Source organism: Danio rerio, chromosome 8 (genome assembly GCF_049306965.1).
Source record: "Danio rerio strain Tuebingen ecotype United States chromosome 8, GRCz12tu, whole genome shotgun sequence".
NCBI classification, from domain to species: Eukaryota; Metazoa; Chordata; class Actinopteri; order Cypriniformes; family Danionidae; genus Danio; species Danio rerio.
This window is the reverse complement of record NC_133183.1, coordinates 61,612,883-61,633,732: the sequence shown is the minus strand read 5'-3', so window position 1 is coordinate 61,633,732 and position 20,850 is coordinate 61,612,883. Positions and strand designations below refer to the sequence as shown.

At 37.1% G+C, this 20,850-nt stretch overlaps 1 protein-coding gene across 8 annotated transcripts in view; it reads left to right on the top strand.

The window, feature by feature from the left end:
• The window catches only part of cabin1 (calcineurin binding protein 1), a 155,250-nt gene extending 138,440 nt beyond the window's left edge, over positions 1–16,810 (top strand). For all 8 annotated transcript variants that reach the window (XM_073911254.1, XM_073911252.1, XM_073911250.1 and 5 more), the window contains 4 exons: positions 7,434–7,707; positions 13,345–13,500; positions 14,109–14,293; positions 15,617–16,810. In XM_073911254.1, coding sequence (XP_073767355.1) covers positions 7,434–7,707; positions 13,345–13,500; positions 14,109–14,293; positions 15,617–15,760 — 759 coding nt within the window. In that variant the 3' untranslated portion in view covers positions 15,761–16,810. The remainder of the gene's footprint in view (positions 1–7,433; positions 7,708–13,344; positions 13,501–14,108; positions 14,294–15,616) is intronic.
• Positions 16,811–20,850: the final 4,040 nt, after the last annotated feature.

Below are 20,850 nucleotides of genomic sequence, written 5' to 3'. Positions count from 1 at the left end.
CCACACAGAAACGCCAACTGACCCAGCCGGAGCTGGAATCAGCAACCTTCTTGGTGTGAGGCGATTGTGCTACCCTCTGCGTCACCGTGCTGCCTGTTTTATGTTCACGTCAATTAAATTTGTAAAAACGAATAAGTGAACTTAATTGCTTCATGTTGTCCCAACACAAATCTGATGTGAGGAACCCAGTGTTTTTTACAGTGCAGTTCACATGCTGTCAGACATTTGAAAGTCATAACTACGCTTGTGATGTTATCAAATTTTCTTGTCACAACTAATAGCTGAAGCTTTTGTCACGATATACGGTATTAAATCAATATAAAATTTAGCTTCAAACGGTTTACTTTAACACACATTCAAAACAAAAAAAAACACGCTTGTTCAAGCTACTTGTGTAAATTGAGCTGAAATGTCTTTTGTAGACAACTGTTTTACGTTCAACTCACTTAAATTTGTAAAAACGTTTAAGTTAATTTTTTGGATTTAATTGATTTGTGTTAACTTAATTGACTATGAAAGAATCATGTGGAACCCTAGCATTTTTTACAGTGTGTAATAACCAAAAATACTCAGTGTATTGCTTTATTGTATATACATTTTCAGAGCAAATAACCAGTTTAAACCAATAAAATATGTCAAAAAATAAAATAAAAACAGCAAAACTGAGAGGCCTCGAAAGGTGATCCGCGTTATAGCGAGGGACCACTGTACAGCGTCAGCATCAGTGACACTTAAAAATGAATATTTTATTAATTTCTCAGTGAATATAACCAATAATATTTGGCGGATTTAAACAAAACAGTTTTATTATACTATTAAAATAAGAGTTTGGTCACTGAAAGTCTTTAGGAATAGAAAGATAATACATTTAAATTTAAATAAGTTGCTGCTAAATAAAATTACAAACTGCTAAACTTCAACTATATATACAGTTTTTTATGTTTCCTTTGATTTTTCCTTTCAATTAAAATGTTATTGACATATTTAATGTGATCTTTTTGCTAGATTAGCTCCGGTTTTGGCTATGCTACTGAGTAATCTAATGAATATGCACTCATGTATTATTATAAAGCCTTCTATAGACATTTTAATCTTTAAAAGAGAGATCTGCGAAGGGTGTGCTCATTCTTACTGAGTGATTTATACCTTAAAAACATTCCAAATGTCACTAGAGAATCAATAAATAAACATTATTGTTTTGCGCAATCATTTCAAAAGCACAAATACAGTGTGTTTTTTCCACTTTCACTTTCTTTGTATGGGAAACGAGCAGCCCACGCATTCTGCTAAATATTTCCTTTTTTCAAATGAGTCAACGTGTCAGTCACAAAGCAATCTGTGGTTGGTTTCCCACACTGTTAGCCGCTCATCATCATAAAACGTGTGGTTGATGTGTGTGCGCGCGTATGTGTGTGTGTGTGTGTGTTCAGCCCCTTTTAAACCTCTGTAATTCCTCAATTGCAGTAATTGCTGGAGTCCATTAACATGTTTGGAGTTGATTAACTCGCTGTGGGTGGGTTTGTTTCCCTGCCGCTCACTCTCTCCATCTGCAGGTGCTGACAAATTAAAGCCCCGGTATACTTCAAACCAAATGGAAGAACAAACTTTTTAGTTTTGAGAGCAAACAGAAGTTGTAAAAGGCTGAGTGATGGTATAATGCTTCCTGTTACTGACTCCAGTTTCTTCATGATGATGTTGTTGTTCTCCTGTCCGACAAGAGTGAGAATGAGAAACAAATTGAGGGAGGCTTACATGATATTGGGAAAAACTGGCATTGCTATATCTTAATTTACTGCCATATACAGTGCCTGACAAAAGTCTCGTCGTTGATCTCAGTTGTTAGAGCAGCAAATTTGACTTGACTTCTAGTTGATCATTTGGAAAAGTGGCAGACGGTGGATTTTTTTGATGAATCGTCTGTTGGCCTGCAAATTGATTGACAATGGTCTACAGCCAATCAGGACACAGAACACAATGTGCTGTAACAAAATAAATAAATAAATAAAGTCATTTAATTATTGTCATTTGAACTATTTAATAATGAGGCAATGGAATCAGAATGTGAATATCCTAAATAAATAATAATAAATGTTCACACAAAAGTGCAAGGTAAAGAGTAACAGAGGCTGTGATATCAGCTACCAGATCTGCTTTCAGCTGTCAGACACCCACATGAGAATATACTATAGTCATTTATAGTAAATACTCCAGTGTTTTATTAACCATACTGACACCTCTAATAGAGATAGAGGTGTTGCAAAGTCTGCTAAAATGTGGTTACAATTGTAATGTATGGGCGATTATATATTGCATCACCAAAAATGATTGAGGTCATCATGTCCATGTGTTGTATGGTAAGTCGATATATTGATTATTGTGACCGGCCTGCTCCCTATCGGATCACACTGCTTTGTGTACAGTGTGTTAGGAGGTTAATGCATGTTTAAGCACACGGATGAACATGTGTTTGTGCTGCTGGGGTGTTTCCATAGTAACGAGACTGTGCCACATTCAGCATAACTCCGCACACGAGAAGCTGAAGTCTTGCTCAAACACTAATGTGACACTTTGGCCCCCTAGTGGTGGAAATGTGCAGGCTGGCAATTAATTTCTTTGTAGTTTAATTCAAAGTCAGTGTGGGATTTTTTATTTATTATTTTTCAAAATTGTTTTTATGGTTATAAAGAATTTTATAACCGTTTAAGATGTTTTTTCAATTAAGCTTTGAGGTATCACTTGCTTTTGTTCATATCTCAGAAAGCTCTACCTATTATAGTTTATTATAATATTATATATAAAAAAAAAAATATATATATATATATATATATATATATATATAAATATATATATATATTATTATTATTATTATTATTATTATTATTATTATTATGGCAAGAATAAAAGCAAAAAAAAAATAAACTTGCTTAAAATTACTGACTTTTTTTTATTTAGGTTTAAACATTCTTTTCCAGTTATCAAGGAAATAATTTATTTCAAATTAGTTTTGTAACTATTTCTTTTCTCCACTTGCGCCATGGCCTCTTTTAATGGTTTTAACGAACTTATCCCCCAAGTTTTTCCAAACTTTTTAACAAAACAGTTCCACCTTTCCCATGGCTGTTGCAATTTCTAGCCAAAATATTTTCCATCTGGTTTTCTCCATGATCACGCATGGACGGATCATAAAGATGTCTGTACAGGCGATCCTGTTTCAGACAAAATCTCTTGAGTGATTCATATTCAACTCAAAACAAATGCAGCAACATGCGCACTATCCGCTTGAGTCTCAAAAAATTTGTGCGATCCTACAGCAGAAATCATGTCATGCGCACACAAAGCGAACCTCCGCAAACATCGTGATGACGTCACAGTCACCACGCGCACTCAAGCAAACTAGCGGACGTGTTGAGTGTAAATCAGCCTTAAAAGCCTCTCCGAAGACCTTAACAACAATTTACCAACTTGGTAAAAGAGATTGGAGCACACTATGTAGTTCTTTAAACTAAATTTACGTTGTTTATTTTGCGTACATTATTTGTCTTTAAGTGAGCAATTAATCTGTGCAAGGTAATCCACTGAAAAAAATGTTTTTGTAATCTTCAAATTATTTAAAGTGGTGGTTCTTCCCTGATGATGTAAATTTGACGCCTCAGCTACAATATTCTTAGCCACGCCCCTCTTACCGTTAGTTTGCTATTAAGTGAACAATTAATCCATGCAAGTTAATCCCCTGAACAACAAAAGTTGTTTTTGGTAATCTTCAATCAAATTAATTTGGAAAGGTGGTCCTTCCTTGATGATGTCAGTTTGACACATCAGCCACAATATTCTTAGCCACGCCCCTCTTTTCGTTAGTTTGCTATTAAGTGAACCAATAATTTGTGCAAGTTAATCCACTGAATAACTGAAGTTGTTTTTGATAATCTTCAATTAAAATATTTTGGAAAGGTGGTTCTTCCCTGATGATGTCAGTTTGACGTATCAGCCACAATATTCTTAGCCACGCCCCTCTTATCGTTAGTTTGCTATTAAGCGAACAATTAATCCATGCAAGTCAATCTACTTAAAAAAACAAGTTTTTTTTTTTTTTGGTAATCTTTAATTTAATTCGTTTTAGGGGACGATCCTTCCCTGATGATGTCAGTTTGACATATCAGTCACAATATTATTAGCCACGCCCCCTTACCTTTAGTTTGCTATTAAGTGAACAATTAATCCATGCAAGTTAATCCACCTAAAAAAACAAGTTTCTTTTTTTTGGTAATCTTTAATCTAGATCGTTTAAGGGGACGATCCTTCCCTGATGATGTCAGTTTAACGTATCAGCCACAATACTCTCAGCCACGCCCCTCTTACTGTTAACTTGCTATTAGGGAATGATGAGTAAAAAGAAAGCCACGCCCACTACTAAGTATTCCATTTTTTGTTGAAAGTACATCAGCATACTGAAATGAAAGTCTCTGCAACTCCCGGTTTATGCATAGTTAAAAACTTTTTTGACCTGAGCTGGTAAGGAAAGATCTAACAGCACCCTAGCAACCGCTCAGATCCCCCTAGCAACCACTCTGTTTTTGTTTTAGTTACACACATGCAAGCGTTTATCACACACTGCAGTTTTCCAGAAAAAAGGGAGTGCGTGGTCGTCTCGTCAACTATTGGCTGAGGTTTGGCTTTGTTGCTATGGCGACGGCTGCCTCTGTTGTCGTGTACTTTGTTTGTGGAGCTGCGAGCGAGTCCCTGAGTGCTTCTCTCTAGACACACACACACACACACACACACACACACACACACACACGTAGAGCTGGAGAGTTTTTTTTTCTGCATGATCACTTGGTTTTTCTGCTGAGCGTCTGCTGAGTCGTCCATCTCCATGAAGGGTTTCTGACAGGGCCAAACACAAGTTGACAGGTAGGATGCAGCTTATAGGATGGTCAAGTTTGTAATGTGAGCTTTTGATTGGATGTTTGCCAAACATGTGGGTTTCCTGCTTTTTGATTGGTTGCTTGAGTTACTGTCAATGCTGTTTTAAGAGTTCAGATTATGGTTAATAGATGGAAAACGTGCCAATATCCTGAATTCAAACTAGTTGTTAGTAGTAAGTTGTTTGTTATTATTAAGTGTCAGAATGCAGTAAGTGAAGTAAATACCACAAGATCAACTTATTTCACTCTGTGTTTGACTTACTGTCTCTTCTTTTGACTCTGTTTAAAGGAACAGTTCACCCAAAAATGACTGTTTATTCAGGTCAAGTGGTTATAAACTAGGACTGCCCGATTTTATAAAAATCTGACATTGCGATATTTTGTTTTGCAGCGATATATATTGCGATATAGCTCTATTTGGAAAGATGTCATTCTTTTTAATCGAAGATCAAGTAATTCATTATATAAAACATAATGAATTACAAACATATCTAATTACGACGGATCAAAAATTATAAATAAAAAGTCAAACAGGGAGACGAGTAGTATTCATGTACAGAAATTGAACAATTAAATGTAAAATAACATAGTCATCATTGTATAAATAATTGAAATATATATAATATTTTATAATATACAGTTGAAGTCAGAATTATTAGCCCCCCTGACTTATTAGCCCCCCTGTTTATTATAAACTATAACTATAGAACTATATTCTAAGCATATCAGTTTTAATAACTATTTTCTAATAACTGATTTATTTTATCTTTGTCATGATGACAGTAAACAGGCCCGGATTGGCTAATCGGGAGAACCGGGAGAATTCCCGGTGGGCCGGTCCGTTTTTTGGCCACGAGGGCTGGTGTCCCTAGCTGCTTGCATTCTCAGCAGTTGCACTTTTTTTCATTTATTTATTTATTTGACCATAGCCTCACTCTTTTTATTCATTATTTTGCCGCAGCTCCGCTCTTTTTATTTTTTTTCTCGCAGCCCCGTAAACAAAATGCAGCCTGCAAATTATTAATGATGTAACTATCATCATTCGACTCTAAAAAGCGGCACCTTAGTGAATTCGAATAATTAATTTTGATTAATAATACACCTGCTCAATGAAAATCAGATGATTCACTACATTAATAAATCTGACATAACTTGATCAGAAATTTAAAAAGGAGAGAAAAAGATTAAGCCATCAGTAAAAGTCTTGCAGGTCATAGTGCCATATTTGTTTTTCATTCCAGCCACATAATTTCAACAGCACCACTGTGGTCCAGTGGTCAGCACGTTAAAATATGACACGGCCGACCCGTGTTCGAACCTCATCTGAAAAATTATTATTATTTTTTTTTCTTCATTTTTTATTGTTAAGACATATAATACTGTTAGGGTTGTTGGAAATTTGAAGTTCTAAAGCAGCTGTTTTCTTGAAAGATGACGTGAAAGTGTCCTTAGAAACTGAATTGGAAATGACCTTATTTTAATAGTCAGTCGTGAACTGAGATGGGGAGGTCCAAGGCTTGAAACTCCAGGGCTGAAAAGGAGTCCCACTCCGGCCCTGACAGTAAATAATATTTTACTTGATATTTTTCAAGACACTTCTATACAGCTTAAAGTGACATTTAAAGACTTAACTGGGTTAATAAGGTGAACTAGGCAGGTTAGGGTAATTAGGCAAGTTATTGTATAACGATGGTTTGTTCTGTAGACTATCGAAAAAAAATAGCTTAAAGGGGCTATTGATTTTTGTCCCAAAATTGTTTTTAAAAAAAATTAAAAACTGCTTTCATTCTAGCCGAAATAAAACAAATCAGACTTTCTCCAGAAGAAAAAATATTATCAGACACACTGTCAAAATTTCCTTGCTCTGTTAAACATCATTTGGGAAAAATTAAAAAAAGAAAAAACAAAAACAAAAGGGGGTGAATAATTCTGACTTCAACTGTATGTAGCTTTGAATCTAATACAATTTTGCGATGTGACTATTGTGGATAAATACATTGCGATATTGACCTATGCCTTTGTTTGTTGTTAATTCAAGCCCTCTAGTGGGGAAAATTACTCACTGCGCCTTTAAATTTTTTAATTATTCCTAAACATCAGTTACATTTAACTTTAAACACTTAACACAATGCAAATACGTAGATAACTGATTAAAAAAAGGCTCAAATGTAATTCAAAGCTTACTTCCTTAAACGAATGCCTAATGTTGTTTAATGCACATATAAACTGCAGTCTCAATGCTCAAATGATATATTGTTCAGCCCTATTATAAACCTTTACAAGTTTCTTTCTTCTGTCGAACACAAAAGAAATCTTAAAGAAAGCTGAAAAAACATTGACTTCCATAGGAGGAGAACATATAGTCAATGGAAGTTTAGCATTCTTCAAGATCTCTTGTTTTGTCTTGTGTGGTTTTGGAACAAGTCAAGTGTGATTTATGGGTGTACTGTCCCTTTAAGTTGTGAAAGAGATGACATCAGCTTATTGTGCTGTTGTTTTTCTGTCCCGCAGAGCTCCAGTGAAGCGCCCAGCACTCCCAAGTTTACAAAAGAGCAGCGAGACATCTTCTTCCCAGCATCGTTCTCCACGCCGTGCCTCCACACACACACACACCCAGCGTCGGTGCAGGACGCAGAGGCCAGGCTGAGCAAGACCCCTCGACCGCTGCTCATACAGACGCAGACACACAGCACACCAGCGCAGATCTACTGCCAGACCGACCAATCACAGCAACGCAAGACCACCAGCCAGCCAATCGCAAGCATGGCCTTCCTGCCCCACACAGGTATAGTCCTTTATCCTGTGACAGTTGTTGAATATGCCATTATGTATCATGTAGCTCCGCCCTCTTTTGAAGAGCACCATCTCATTTGAATTTAAAGTTACAGTCAACAAAACACCGCAATTAGGATCAAAACCAACACCAACATGGAGAGAACATGCAAACTCCACACAGAAATGCCAGCTGACCCAGCCGGGACTCAAACCAGCGACTTTCTTCCTGTGAGGCGACAGTGCTAACCCCTGAGCCACCATGCCACCTAATATTATTTTCATGACAGATAAGAATAAAGCACAAAGAACCATGTTAATTAACATTATTAGGTTTTTTTTATGATAGAAGTGCCTCGAACCAATGGTTCAAACTATAAATTAAACATTCAATTTTAGGCACATTGAGAAAAAGATGGATAGGTTTTATATTTTTATTTATATATATTTAATAATAAATAATGTTCTGAATATGACACTCAGCATGGTTTATGTAAACATTTTTTTCCACATGTTCCACAAAATTATGTAGGACTTATGACATCATATTAGAATGCCTTCTGAAAGATCATGTGACCCTGAAGACTGAAAGTATGAGGCCGGAAAATTAATAAAAAATTATTAAATAGAAATAATATGAAATTATATTTCAATAAATATAACATTTGTTGTAGTCCCAATTTATAGTAGTTATAATAATAATATTAATAATAATCATCATCATCGTTATTTTTATTCTAATATTAATGATAAATATACAACAATAACACTTGTTGTAGTCCCAATTCATAATGAAAATAATAATATAAATAATGATAATATTAATAATAATAATAATAATAAATTACATAGACAAATATAACATTTGTTGCAGTTCCAACTTATAATTAAAATAATAGTAATAAAATAATAATATTGATGATAATAATAATAATAATAAATTACATAGACAAATATAACATTTGTTTTAGTCCCAATTTATAATAATAATAATAACAATAATAATAATAAATAACAAATACAAATATAACATTTGTTGTTGTCCTAACTTGTAATGATAATAATAATAATTTTAATGATAATTATAATAATAACAAATATACAAATATAACATTTGTTGTAGTCCCAATACATAATGAAAATAATAATGATAATAAAAAATAATAATACTACTACTAATAATAATAATAGCAATAATGATGATGATGATGATGATGATGATAATGATGAAAATAATAATAATAATAATAATAAATTACATTACAAACAAACAATTACAAACAACATTTGTTGTAGTCCCAATTTATGATAAAAATAACAATAGTAATGATAATAATGATAATAATAAATATACAAATATAACATTTGTTGTAGTCCCAATTTATAATAATAATATTAATATTGATAATAAGTATCATTAGTCACACGTTAAATTAAGCGCTTTGTCATTCATTTAAATATATAAAATCAAAATACATAAGAATAATAAAAATATGAATACAAATAGTCCATTAAACCGAAAACTTGTTTTCTGGTTGGTGTTGCTGTTGACAGTTTCCACATGTGGCCAGAAGAGGGAGCGCTTGTTCAGGAAATTACAGAGTTTGAGATTTACACTTTGTAGAACCACATCCTGTCTGGCATTGACATGCAGCGTATGACTTCAGGACAAGTTTATTTCTCATAAATCCAAATGTTTCTCTGGGGTCTCGCATCATGTTCTTCTGAAAACACACACACACAGACACAGAATGAATGTGTGTTCATTCGCTGCGTCTCATTTAGACTGATGTGTTCAGTGCTTCATGCTCAGTTGCTAAGGAAACAAGGATGAAGTACACAAGTACATGATTGTGTTAAGTGTGTATGTATATGTGTTTGTGTGTGTCCTTGAGAAGCCAGTGAAAGTACGTGCACTACACCACAATCCCGTTTGTATCTGTCAGAGCAGTCCTTGAAATTCAGCAACTTCTGTTTTATTAAATCTAGTCAACTTCATTCTGCTCATTTGCATATATGTCAGAGGACATTATTGATAAATTAATAATGTTATTAAGGCCCATTATTAGGCTGGCTTGTCAAAGCCAGACTACTGATATTCTATATAAACTTATTATTCTTCTTCTTCTGAGACTAAAAAACAAAACGCATCTCCTCCTAGAGCTTTCAAGCTATTACCACCAAACTCACACCAGACCTCCGAACTATTCTGACTCGGGTTGCTATATCTACTCAGACTGATCCGACTTTCGGTTTTCCGAAAAACGTCCCGGGACTGTCGGAAAAATCCCATAGACTTAACATTGGACCAAACTTTGTGACCTCGTAACTTTGCGTCAGACTGTCGCACAGAACTCTAACTGGACTCATTTAACTCATAATATCAAACTGCCAATAACTGATGACTTTTAAACTTTCTAGCCACGCCCTAGCAACCACTTTTGGACCCTAGAAACTGTCCCATAGACTTCCATTCAAAAGACTCTCATTGACTTAACATGGGATCAAACTTTGTGAGCTCATAACTCTGCATCAGACTGTCTTACAGACTAATGGCTGAGCTCATTTAACTCAGACTACCAAACTACCAATAACTGATGAGCTTTTAACTTTCTAGCCACTCCCCTAACTACCACATACTGCACCTTAGCAACTGTCCCATAGACTTCCATTCAAAAGCCTCTCATTGACTTAACATGGGATCAAACTTTGTGAGCTCATAACTCTGCATCAGACTGTCATACAGACTAATGGCTGAGCTCATTTAACTCAGACTACCAAACTGCCAATAACTGATGAGCTTTTAACTTTCTAGCCACACCCCTAACTACCACATACTGCACCCTAGCAACTGTCCCGTAGACTTCCATTACAAAAGACTCTCATTGACTTTACATGGGATCAAACTTTGTGAGCTCATAACTCTGCATCAGACTGTCATAGAGACTAATGGCTGAGCTCATTTAACTCAGTCTAGCCAGCAGCCAATCACTGATGGCCTTTTAACTTTCTAGCCACACCCCTAATTACCACATACTGCACCCTAGTAACTGTCCTATAGACTGTAATTAGCTGTGCTATTAAATGCTTATAATTCTAACATGCTAATGACATGCCAATCATGCTAGCAACATGCTACTCATATGCTAATCATGCTAATGACATGCTAACTCATACTGGAAACATGCTAATGACATGCTAATTTGTACTAAAATCATGCTAGTAACATGCTAATTCATACTAGACTCACGTTAATAACTGGCCTACATGCATATCTTTGCTTAGCAGTGTCCTATTGGCTTGGGGGATGGCTTATCTGACTCAGACAACCAATGAGCATCTCAATATGATAATGAAGCTCACAAGCCACGCCCCCAAATTGATTCCATAGACTTCCATTAAAATAGACCAAGATGCATATCTTTGCATAGCAGTGTCATAGAGACATGGGGGTTGGTTCATTTGACTTAGACAGCCAACCACATTCAAGTTCACTCTGTAACCTCGCCCATAGCAACAAAACAGAGTACCCTAACAACCATTCATCAACAGCTATATCCCAGCATCGGAACATTGTAGAGACTTGGAGATTGGCTCGCTTGACTCATGCTAGCAAACGGAACTTCCTATATGCTACACATGCTAGCAGTGATTAGCTACATGCTAATATTGATAAGCCAAGTACTGTAACTTGCTAGAAATGCTTACTAAGTATAAATGTTTTATCAAGCATGTATGTGAGGCTTGCCTAGTAACCACCCAGGGTACCCTAGCAACTGCCTAGCAACTGCCTAGCAACCACCCAAATTACCCTAGCAACCACCTAGCAACAGCCTAGTAATGCCTTAGTAAGGGCCTAGCGACCAATCAGGACACCCAAGCAACTGCCTAGCAACGCCTTAGCAACCACTCAGAATACCCTAGCAACCCCCTAGCAACACCTTAGCAACCACCTAGCAACCACTTGGGACACCTTAGCAACCGCCTAGCAACACCTTAGCAACCACTCAGAACACCCTAGCAACTGCCTAGCAACGCCTTAGCAACCACCTAGCAACCACTCAGGACACCCTAGCAACCACCTAGCAACACCTTAGCAACCACCTAGCAACCACTCAGGACACCCTAGCAACCGCCTAGCAACGCCTTAGCAACCACTCAGAATACCCTAGCAACCACCTAGCAACACTTAGCAAACTGCCTAGCAACCACTTAGGACTCCTTAGCAACCACCTAGCAACACCTTAGCAACCACCTACCAACCACTCAGAACACCCTAGCAACCGCCTAGCAACACCTTAGCAACCACCTAACAACCTCTCAGAACACCCTAGCAACACCTTAGCAACCACCTAGCATCCATTCAGAACACCCTAGCAACCACCTAGCAACATCTTAGCAACCACACAGAACACCCTAGCAACCGCCTAGCAAGACCTTAGCAACCACATAGCAACCAATCAGAGCACCCTAGCAACTGCCTAGCAACAACCTAGCAACCACTCAGAACACCCTAGCAACCGCATAGCAATGCCTTGGCAACCACCTAGCAACCACTCAGAACACCATAGCAACACCCTAGCAACCGCCTAGCAACATCTTAGCAACCACAAAGCAACCACTCAGGACACCCTAGCAACTGCCTAGCAACGACTTAGCAACCACTCAGAATACCCTAGCAACCACCTAAGCATGCTATGTGACATGCTAATTCATACTAAAATTATGCTAGTAACATGCTAATTCATACTACAATCATGCTAATAACATGCTAATTCATACTAGAATCATGCTAGTAACATGCTAATGCATGCTAGAATTATGCTAATAACATGCTAATTCACGCTAGAATCATGCTAGTAACATGCTAATTCATACTATAATCATGCTAATAACATGCTAATTCACGCTAGAATCATGCTAGTAACATGCTAATTCATACTATAATCATGCTAATAACATGCTAATTCATGTTAGAATCATGCGAGTAACATGCTAATTCATGCTAGAATCCTTCTAGTAACATGCTAATTCATACTAGAATCATGCTAATTCATTCTAGAATCATGCTAATAACCTGCTAATTCATACTAGAATCATGCTAGTAACAGGCTAATTCATACTAGAATCATGCTAGTAACATGCTAATGCATGCTAGAATTATGTTAGTAACATGCTAATTCATGCTAGAATCATACTAGTAACATGCTAATTCATGCTAGAATCATGCTAGTAACGTGCTAATTCATACTAGAATCATGCTAGTAGCATGCTAATTCATACTAGAATCATGCTAGTGACATGCTAATTTATTCTAGAATCATGCTAGTAACATGCTAATTCATGCTAGAAGCATGCTAATAACATGCTAATTTATACTAGAATCATGCTAATAAAATGCTAATTTGTACTACACTCATGCTAATAACATGCTAATCCATGCTAAAATCATGCTAATTCATGCTAGAATCATGCTAATAACATGCTACTTATACTTTTTCAAACTGTTTTTAAACTAAATAAACTATTACCAACAGGCTTTGTCAAGCCAGCCTCAAAGTTTGTCTCGACGAACTTTACTGTCTAGTTAATATTGTTCTCATACATCAACATCTAACCCTGTGTCTCTTCTGTGTGTGTGTGTGTGCAGAGGACAGAGAAGAGCCGGTGTCTGAGGGTCTGCTGTACCGTCAGCAGGAGTCTCACCTGTGTCAGCAGATGAAGATGGCCACCGTCTCTCAGATCCACAACACACATGAGTGGGCCGCACACGAGCCCCCGTCCTGCTCAACACACTCCAGCACAGGTGACTCGCTTGATTGCTCGCTCGCTCAGGTGGAAACAGGGATGGACGCTTTTGAGCCTGTCCACTTTCAACCAAGTTTACTTAAGTGAAATAAGTAAACTAATTTTGTCTAATTTTGTCTTGTTTCTAGTTCAAAAATCTGAAAATTCTCCAATCAAAAAGCATTTCCTAGACAAGCATATTTAGTAATTATATGTCAAAATTAGGTGAGTCTTAATTCAAGGTGAATAATCTTATGTCAAAGCAAAAACAAGATTATTTTGCTTACCCCATTGACAGATTATTTTGCTTGTTTAAAGGTAAAACTCACTTAAGACAATTGTTTTTGCTTGTCTAGAAAATACGTCTTGATTTAAGAGTTTTAAAAAATATTTTGGACTGGAAACAACACTAAATCTCTGAGAAAAGTGTTTTTTGCATTGAATATATTGAAGAAAAATTAACAGGAATTTCAACTAAAGGTTTGTCAGATGCTTAATGCTAATAAATGCTAATAATATTGTAGAATTACTTGTTTTTATTGTGTTTTTTTCATGCTTTCCATAAAAAGGAATTAAAAGGAATAATAATAATAATAATAATGTTGATTTCTTGCATGACTTCTGCAGAAAGTGAGCAGTCGAAGCAGAACGATCCGAGTCGCATCCGCTCCAGAATCCCACCCAACATGCCCAAACTGCTGATTCCCTCCACCGTCACCAAATTCCCCCCGGAGATCACCGTCACGCCCCCCACGCCCACCCTGCTGTCCCCCAAAGGTAGCATCTCTGAGGAGACCAAGCAGAAGCTTAAGGTGTGTGTGAATATTTCATTCATTCCTAAATTCTTTAGGAAAGCAGATGACACAATGAAATCGAATATATTTTGTATTTTTGGTTTTGGATACTTAACAGTAAATAAAGTATTTAAGTGTTCTATTGTTTTTATGTATACACTTACCGGCCACTTTATTAGGTACAGCTTACTAGTACCGGGTTGGACCACTAGTTGGTACTAATGTGCCCAAAGTGTGGCAAGAAAATCTCCCCCACAAAATTACACCACCGCCACCAGCCTGAACCGTTGATACAAGGCAGGATGAATCCATGCTTTCATGTTGTTGACGGCAAATTCTGACCCGACCATGCGAATGTGTCAGCAGAAATGGAGACTCATCAGAGCAGGCAACGTTTCTCCAATCGTCTATTGTCCAGTTTTGGTGAGTCTGTGTGAATTGTAGCCTCAGTTTCCTGTTCTTAGCTAACAGGAGCGGCACCCGGTGTGGTCTTCTGCTGCTGTAGCCCATCCGCCTCAAGGTTGGCCGTGTTGTGTGTTCAGAGATGCTCTTCTGCAGAGCTCGGTTGTAACGAGTGCTTACTTGAGTTATTGTTGCCTTTCTATCAGCTGGAACCAGTCTGGCCATTCTCCTCTGACCATCAACAAGGCATTTGCGCCCACAGAACTGACACACACTGGATATTTTCTCTATTTCAGACCATTCTCTGTAAACCCTAGAGATGGTTGTGCGTGAAAATCCCAGTAGATCAGCAGTTTCTGGAATACTCAGACCAGCTCGTCTGGCACCAACAACCATGCCACGTTCAAAGTCACTTAAATCCCCTTTCTGCACCATTCTGATGCTCAGTTTGAACTACAGCAGAACGTCTTGATCATGTTTACATGCCTAAATGCATTGAGTTGCTGATTAGAAATTTGTGTTAATGAGCAGTTGGACAGGTGTACCTAATAAAGTGTATATATATATATACATGCACTGTATTTGCTATAATAAAAGCTGATTTCAATTGTTTTAAAACCATTTAAAGGTCAATATTATTAGCCACATTCAGCAATATTTGCTTTTCAATTGTCTACAGAACAAACTATTATGTTTAGAAATGTGTTAAAAAAAATCTTCATTCTGGTAAACAGAAATTGGGGAAATAAATATATGGAGGGGCTACTGATTCAGCTGTATATGATGCTTTTTGGGACCTTTGGTCATTGTCGACTTTACATTATATGGGAAAAATACAGCATGAACATTCAATGATACCTCATTTGTTGTTGTTGTTTTTAGAGCCGCATTTCAATTTTTTTTTTTCTGCCTTACTAATGATGTTTTATTCCCCATCAGAATGTGATCCTGTCCTCTCAGTCGGCAGCTAATGTGAAGAAGGACACCCTGGCTCAGCCTGCGCTAGAAGTGCAGGAGACGTCCAGTCAGGAGTCGTCCCTGGAGAGTGAATCAGACGAGGAAGACGACTACATGGACATCTGAACTTCAGCAATCTGCTTTTCTAAAGGTTGTAGCTGCAGTCCGTCTGTTGGTTTTTCTATAGCGCGTTTTCTCCTGCTATATGCACGGTATTTTCAGCAAAAGGGCTTTTTTCCTACCCTGGCACTGCTGTCCTGTTGTTTCCGCTCCTCTGCTGCTATAAGCATGGACTGGTGTCGTTGTTTTTGTCGCGTACGATCCTGCAAAAGTGCCATTTCTTAGACGTTCGTGCTGGATTCTCAGTACTGAGGATGGATTGCGTAATATCGGCGGTTTGTGTAATGCAATTTACTCCCTCAGAGTTTCTTGGGCATTAAATCCATCATGTTGTTGTTTACAGAATTGACAGGAAGTAAATCGCAATGGACGTTTGGTGTAAAATAAACAGGATTCATATCACTACCGAGTTGCAGCCAATCGTGGAGTTTCCCCCCCGAGGATGTCAGCATGCAGAAGTGACGTGTTTTTTTCTCGGTGTTTTTTGTGCGTGTGTGCTTCTGTTTTCATAAAGCGCATGGAGAATCACCATTCAATCGCTCGTCTATGCTGTCCGCTTTTTACAAGGGGAATAATTCCACAAATTGATAATCCTTCAGCACCACTTCAGAGTTCAACTTATATTTTTTGATTGTCGTCGTTGTTATTATTATTCTAGATTGCTATATTGGTGATCTGTTTGGTTGTAAAAGTTTCAAAGACCTGATTTGAGTTTGTAAGCTACAAAAAAAGTTCTATTTTGTTTTATATTACTGGTAGTGTCTCACATTTTTGACCTGATTTCATGTTTTTTTTTCCTTTGTAATTATATTACATTTCCTTTTGAGGATGGTAAACAGCAGCGGCTGAAAGGGTAAATGGTGCCAGCCTCATCACCAGCACTGAAAACGTCTATTATTCATATCATACTTCAAATATGAATGTCCTTCAAATTACTACTATTACTGTAGAGTTTGTTATTTTTATTTTGACATATTTTTTCACAGATTTTGCCAAAATATTTGGATGTATTTTCTGGCATCACAGCCATTTAAATGAGTCAAACAAACCTAAAAATGGTGCTGATCCTTTATTTTTTTTGCTTCTAAAAAAAAATATATATATATATATATATATATATATATATATATATATATATATATATATATATATATATATATAATTAAAAATGGTTAAATGGAAAGTTCACCCCAAAATAATTACACTTTCAAACCATACGTTATTCATCCTACCGAACATACAATAAAGAACAAATTTAGCAGAATGTTCTTGCTGCTCTTTTTCGTAGAGCGATATTACTAAATCACATTTAAAATACCAAGAAATAGGCTGAAATTTGCGTAATTTAAGTTTACTTATGTACATTCTTGTTCTTAGCCCTTATTTAAAACTCTCACGTATGTTTGTGTACTCTTGAATCTGGACTTCACACTGTATTTTCAGTCAGTAACGGGCTTTTTTGATTAGAGCTGTGGTGAAAAATCATTCAGAAAATCAATTCTGCAATTTTTAGAATGTATTTTTAACAGCAGGTGGCGATGTGTGCTTTACTAACAGCCATACTCTGCTTGCATCCAATTCCTTACAAATACCACTCAAGCCTATAATATAAATTAAGAAATTTAGGAACGGTTTAAGTGAATTATAAGAGTGTTTACATTAATCTCATGACATGCAAGCCAACTTGCAGTACTCGGCTGAATGCACAAGCACTTGTCTGCATAAACATTTAAGTGTGGATCACTGTCCGCTGTTAAAAGCTAGCTTAGAGCTCAATCTGCTGTTAAAAATTAGCCTAGAGTGATTTTTAAAACAAATCTAAAGCGCTGTCTGCTGTTAAAAAATAGCCGAGAGCACTATCTACTATTAGAAATTTGCCTAAAGTGCCGTCTTTTATTAAAAACTCTCCTAGAGCGATATCTGCTATTAAAAACTAGCCTAGAGCGCCATCTGCTATTAAGAACAGCTGTAAAGTGCCATCTGCTGTTAAAAACTATCCCAGAGCATCATCTGATGTTAAAAACTAGCCTAGAGCCCCGTCTGCTGTTATAAAATATCCTTGAGCGCCTATCCGTCTGCTGTTAAAAACTGGCCTAGAGCACCATCTAGTAATAAAAATTAGCCTAGAGTGCCATCTGTTGTTAAAAAGTAGCCTAGAGCACCGTCTGATGTTAAAACTAGCCAAGATCGCGATCTGCTGTTAATTTAGAGTGCTGTTAATTGTTAAAAAACTAGCTAGAGCTCCACCTTCTGTTGAAAACTAGCTTAGAGCACCATCTGCTGTTGAAAACTAGCCCTAGAGCACCATCTACTGTTGAAAACTAGCCAAGAGCAATGTCAGTTGTTTAAAAAGACTAGCCTAGTGTGCCATCTGGTGTTAAAAACTTGCCTAGTGCCATCTGTTGTTGAAAACTAGCCTAGAGCAATGTTCATTGTTTAAAAAAACTAACCTAGAGCGCTATCTGTTGTTGAAAACTAGCCTAGAGAGCTATTATTTGTTAAAAAACTAGCCTAGTGCTGCACCTTCTGTTGAAAACTAGCCTAGAGTGCCATCTGTTGTTAAAAACTACCCTAGAGCATCATCATCTGCTGTTCAAACTAGTCTAGAGAGCTATTAATTGTTAAAAACTAGCCTAGAGCGCCATCTGCTGTTAAAAACTAGCCAAGAGCGATGTCCATTGTTTAAAAAAACTAGCCTAGAGTCCTATCTGTTATTGAAAACTAGCCTAGAGCATCATCATCTGCTGTTACAACTAGTCCAGAAAGCTGTTAATTGTTAAAAAACTAGCCTAGAGCGATGTCCATTGTTTAAAAAAACTAACCTAGAGCGCTATCTGTTGTTGAAAACTAGCCTAGAGAGCTATTATTTGTTAAAAAACTAGCCTAGTGCTGCACCTTCTGTTGAAAACGAGCCTAGAGCGCTATCTGTTATTGAAAATTAGCCTAGAGCATCATCATCTGCTGTTACAACTAGTCCAGAAAGCTGTTAATTGTTAAAAAACTAGCCTAGAGCGGCATCTACTGTTGAAAATTAGCCAAGAGCGATGTCCATTGTTTAAAGAAACGAGCCTAGAGCGCCATCTGTTGTTGAAAACTCCCCTCGAGCACCGCCTGCTGTTAAAAACTAGGCTAGAGCGCTGTCTGCTGTTGAAAACTCACCTAGAGTGTCGTCTGCTGTTGAAAACTAGCCTAGAGCGCCATCTAAAAACTCACCTAGAGCGCCATCTGTTGTTGAAAACTCAACTAGAGTGCTGTCTGCTGTTAAAAAGTAGGCTAGAGTGCCATCTGTTGTTGAAAACTCACCTAGAGCACCATCTGTTTTTGAAAACTCACCTTGTGCGTCGTCTGCTGTTGAAAACTAGCCTTGAGCAGCATCTAAAAACTAGTCTAGAGCGCCATCTTCTAAAAATAGCGATGCATGAGAATCGATTTCTCAAGCAATTTTTCACCACAGCTGTATTTGTGATGTACCAAATAGATATAAAACTTTTTAACATAGGGCACAAGTCATTCGTACAGCTTTTTTTGGTGCGTGTTTCTTTTTTTAAAGCCACTTATTTTTATTGTTTGGACACAAAGAGCATAATCTTTATGCGAACAGAGCTTATGGTGAAACTAAAGAGACGTAAACACATAAGTTGGAGGTGAACTCTCCCTTTAACCATGTCGTTGGATTAGCACTTGTAACTGTATTTTGGAGCATTATTTTGAAGTAAATGACTTTCTGTGTGTGTGTTCACGTCGCTCATGGCTGGTGCTGGTGGCGTTTACTACCAGATCTGGCTTTTTTTTTTTTTTTTTTTTGATGATGATATTGTCCAGTTCTGATTTAGAAGGAGGAATGTTTTTTACAGAGCATTTTCTACTCGTAGATGGAGAAATAGTTTGCAGTATTTTTGGAGTTTTTCAATATTGGAAGAAAAGACTTTTGAAGGGATGCAATGAGCACGTGTGTGTGACCAAAACTACCTGAAAACAGATGAAGAGATGTTTCTATTTTTTTCCTCTTTGTAAAGTAATATTTTGTGGGTCGTGGTCTTTTGTACGCTGTCTCTATGCTTGTGTTGAGAATGTAAGACGGCGCTGGATCAGTGCTCTGGTCCGCAGACATGGAGCTTTTCTGTGGAGATTTATGGGGTATTATTACTGTCCTCAGGCTTTTTTCTGAGAAGATTCATATTTCTGACTTGCTGCATTGATGATATCACAAAACCAAAAATACACTTACATTTTTACCTGCTCATTTGTGTTTGATTGGTTTTTGCAGTTTAAGGTAATCTTTGATATCATTAATTGTTATTAAAGGTAACGTGTGGATTGTGAAGTTACACAGTTTTTGACTTCAGCTTCTTCAACAATAGCTTGTTGGAAGAACTCAGTTTAATTGAGAGCGGGATTTTCATTTAGTAAATATATTTAACGCAAGAAAAGCTATTTTGTTTAGCACTTTACCAGTCTGAGTGCCGTCTGCTGTTAAAAAAAGTAGCCTAGAGCATCGTTTGCAAATAAAAGCTAGCCTAGAGCACCATCTGCTTTAAAAAACTAGCCTAGAGCACTTTTCAGATGAAAACTAGCCTAGAGCGCCATCTACTTTTAAAAACTAGAATAGAGCACTTTTAAGATGAAAACAAGCCTAGAGTGCCGTTTGCAAATGAAAACTAGCGTAGAGCGCCATCTGCAGTTAAGAATTAGCCTAGCGCATTGTTTTAAATGAAAACTAGCCTAGAACGCCATGTGCAGTTAAGAACTAGCCTAGAGCGATGTCTGCTGTTAAAAACTAGCTTAGAGCACTGTTTGCAAATTAAACTTGCCTAAAGCGCCATCTGCAAGTAAAAACTAGCCTAGAGCGCCATCTGCTTTTAAAAACCAGCCTAGAGCGACGTTTGCAAATGAAAACTAGCCTAGAGCGCCATCTGCTGTTACAAACTGGCCTAGAGCATCGTTTGCAAATGAAAACTAGCCACAGAGCGCCATCTGCTGTTAAAAACTAGCTTAGAACACCGTCTGCTTTTCAAAACTAGCCTAGAGCCCTGTCTGCAGCTAAAAACTAGGCTAGAGCACCATCTGTTTATAAAAACTAGCCTAGAGCGGCATCG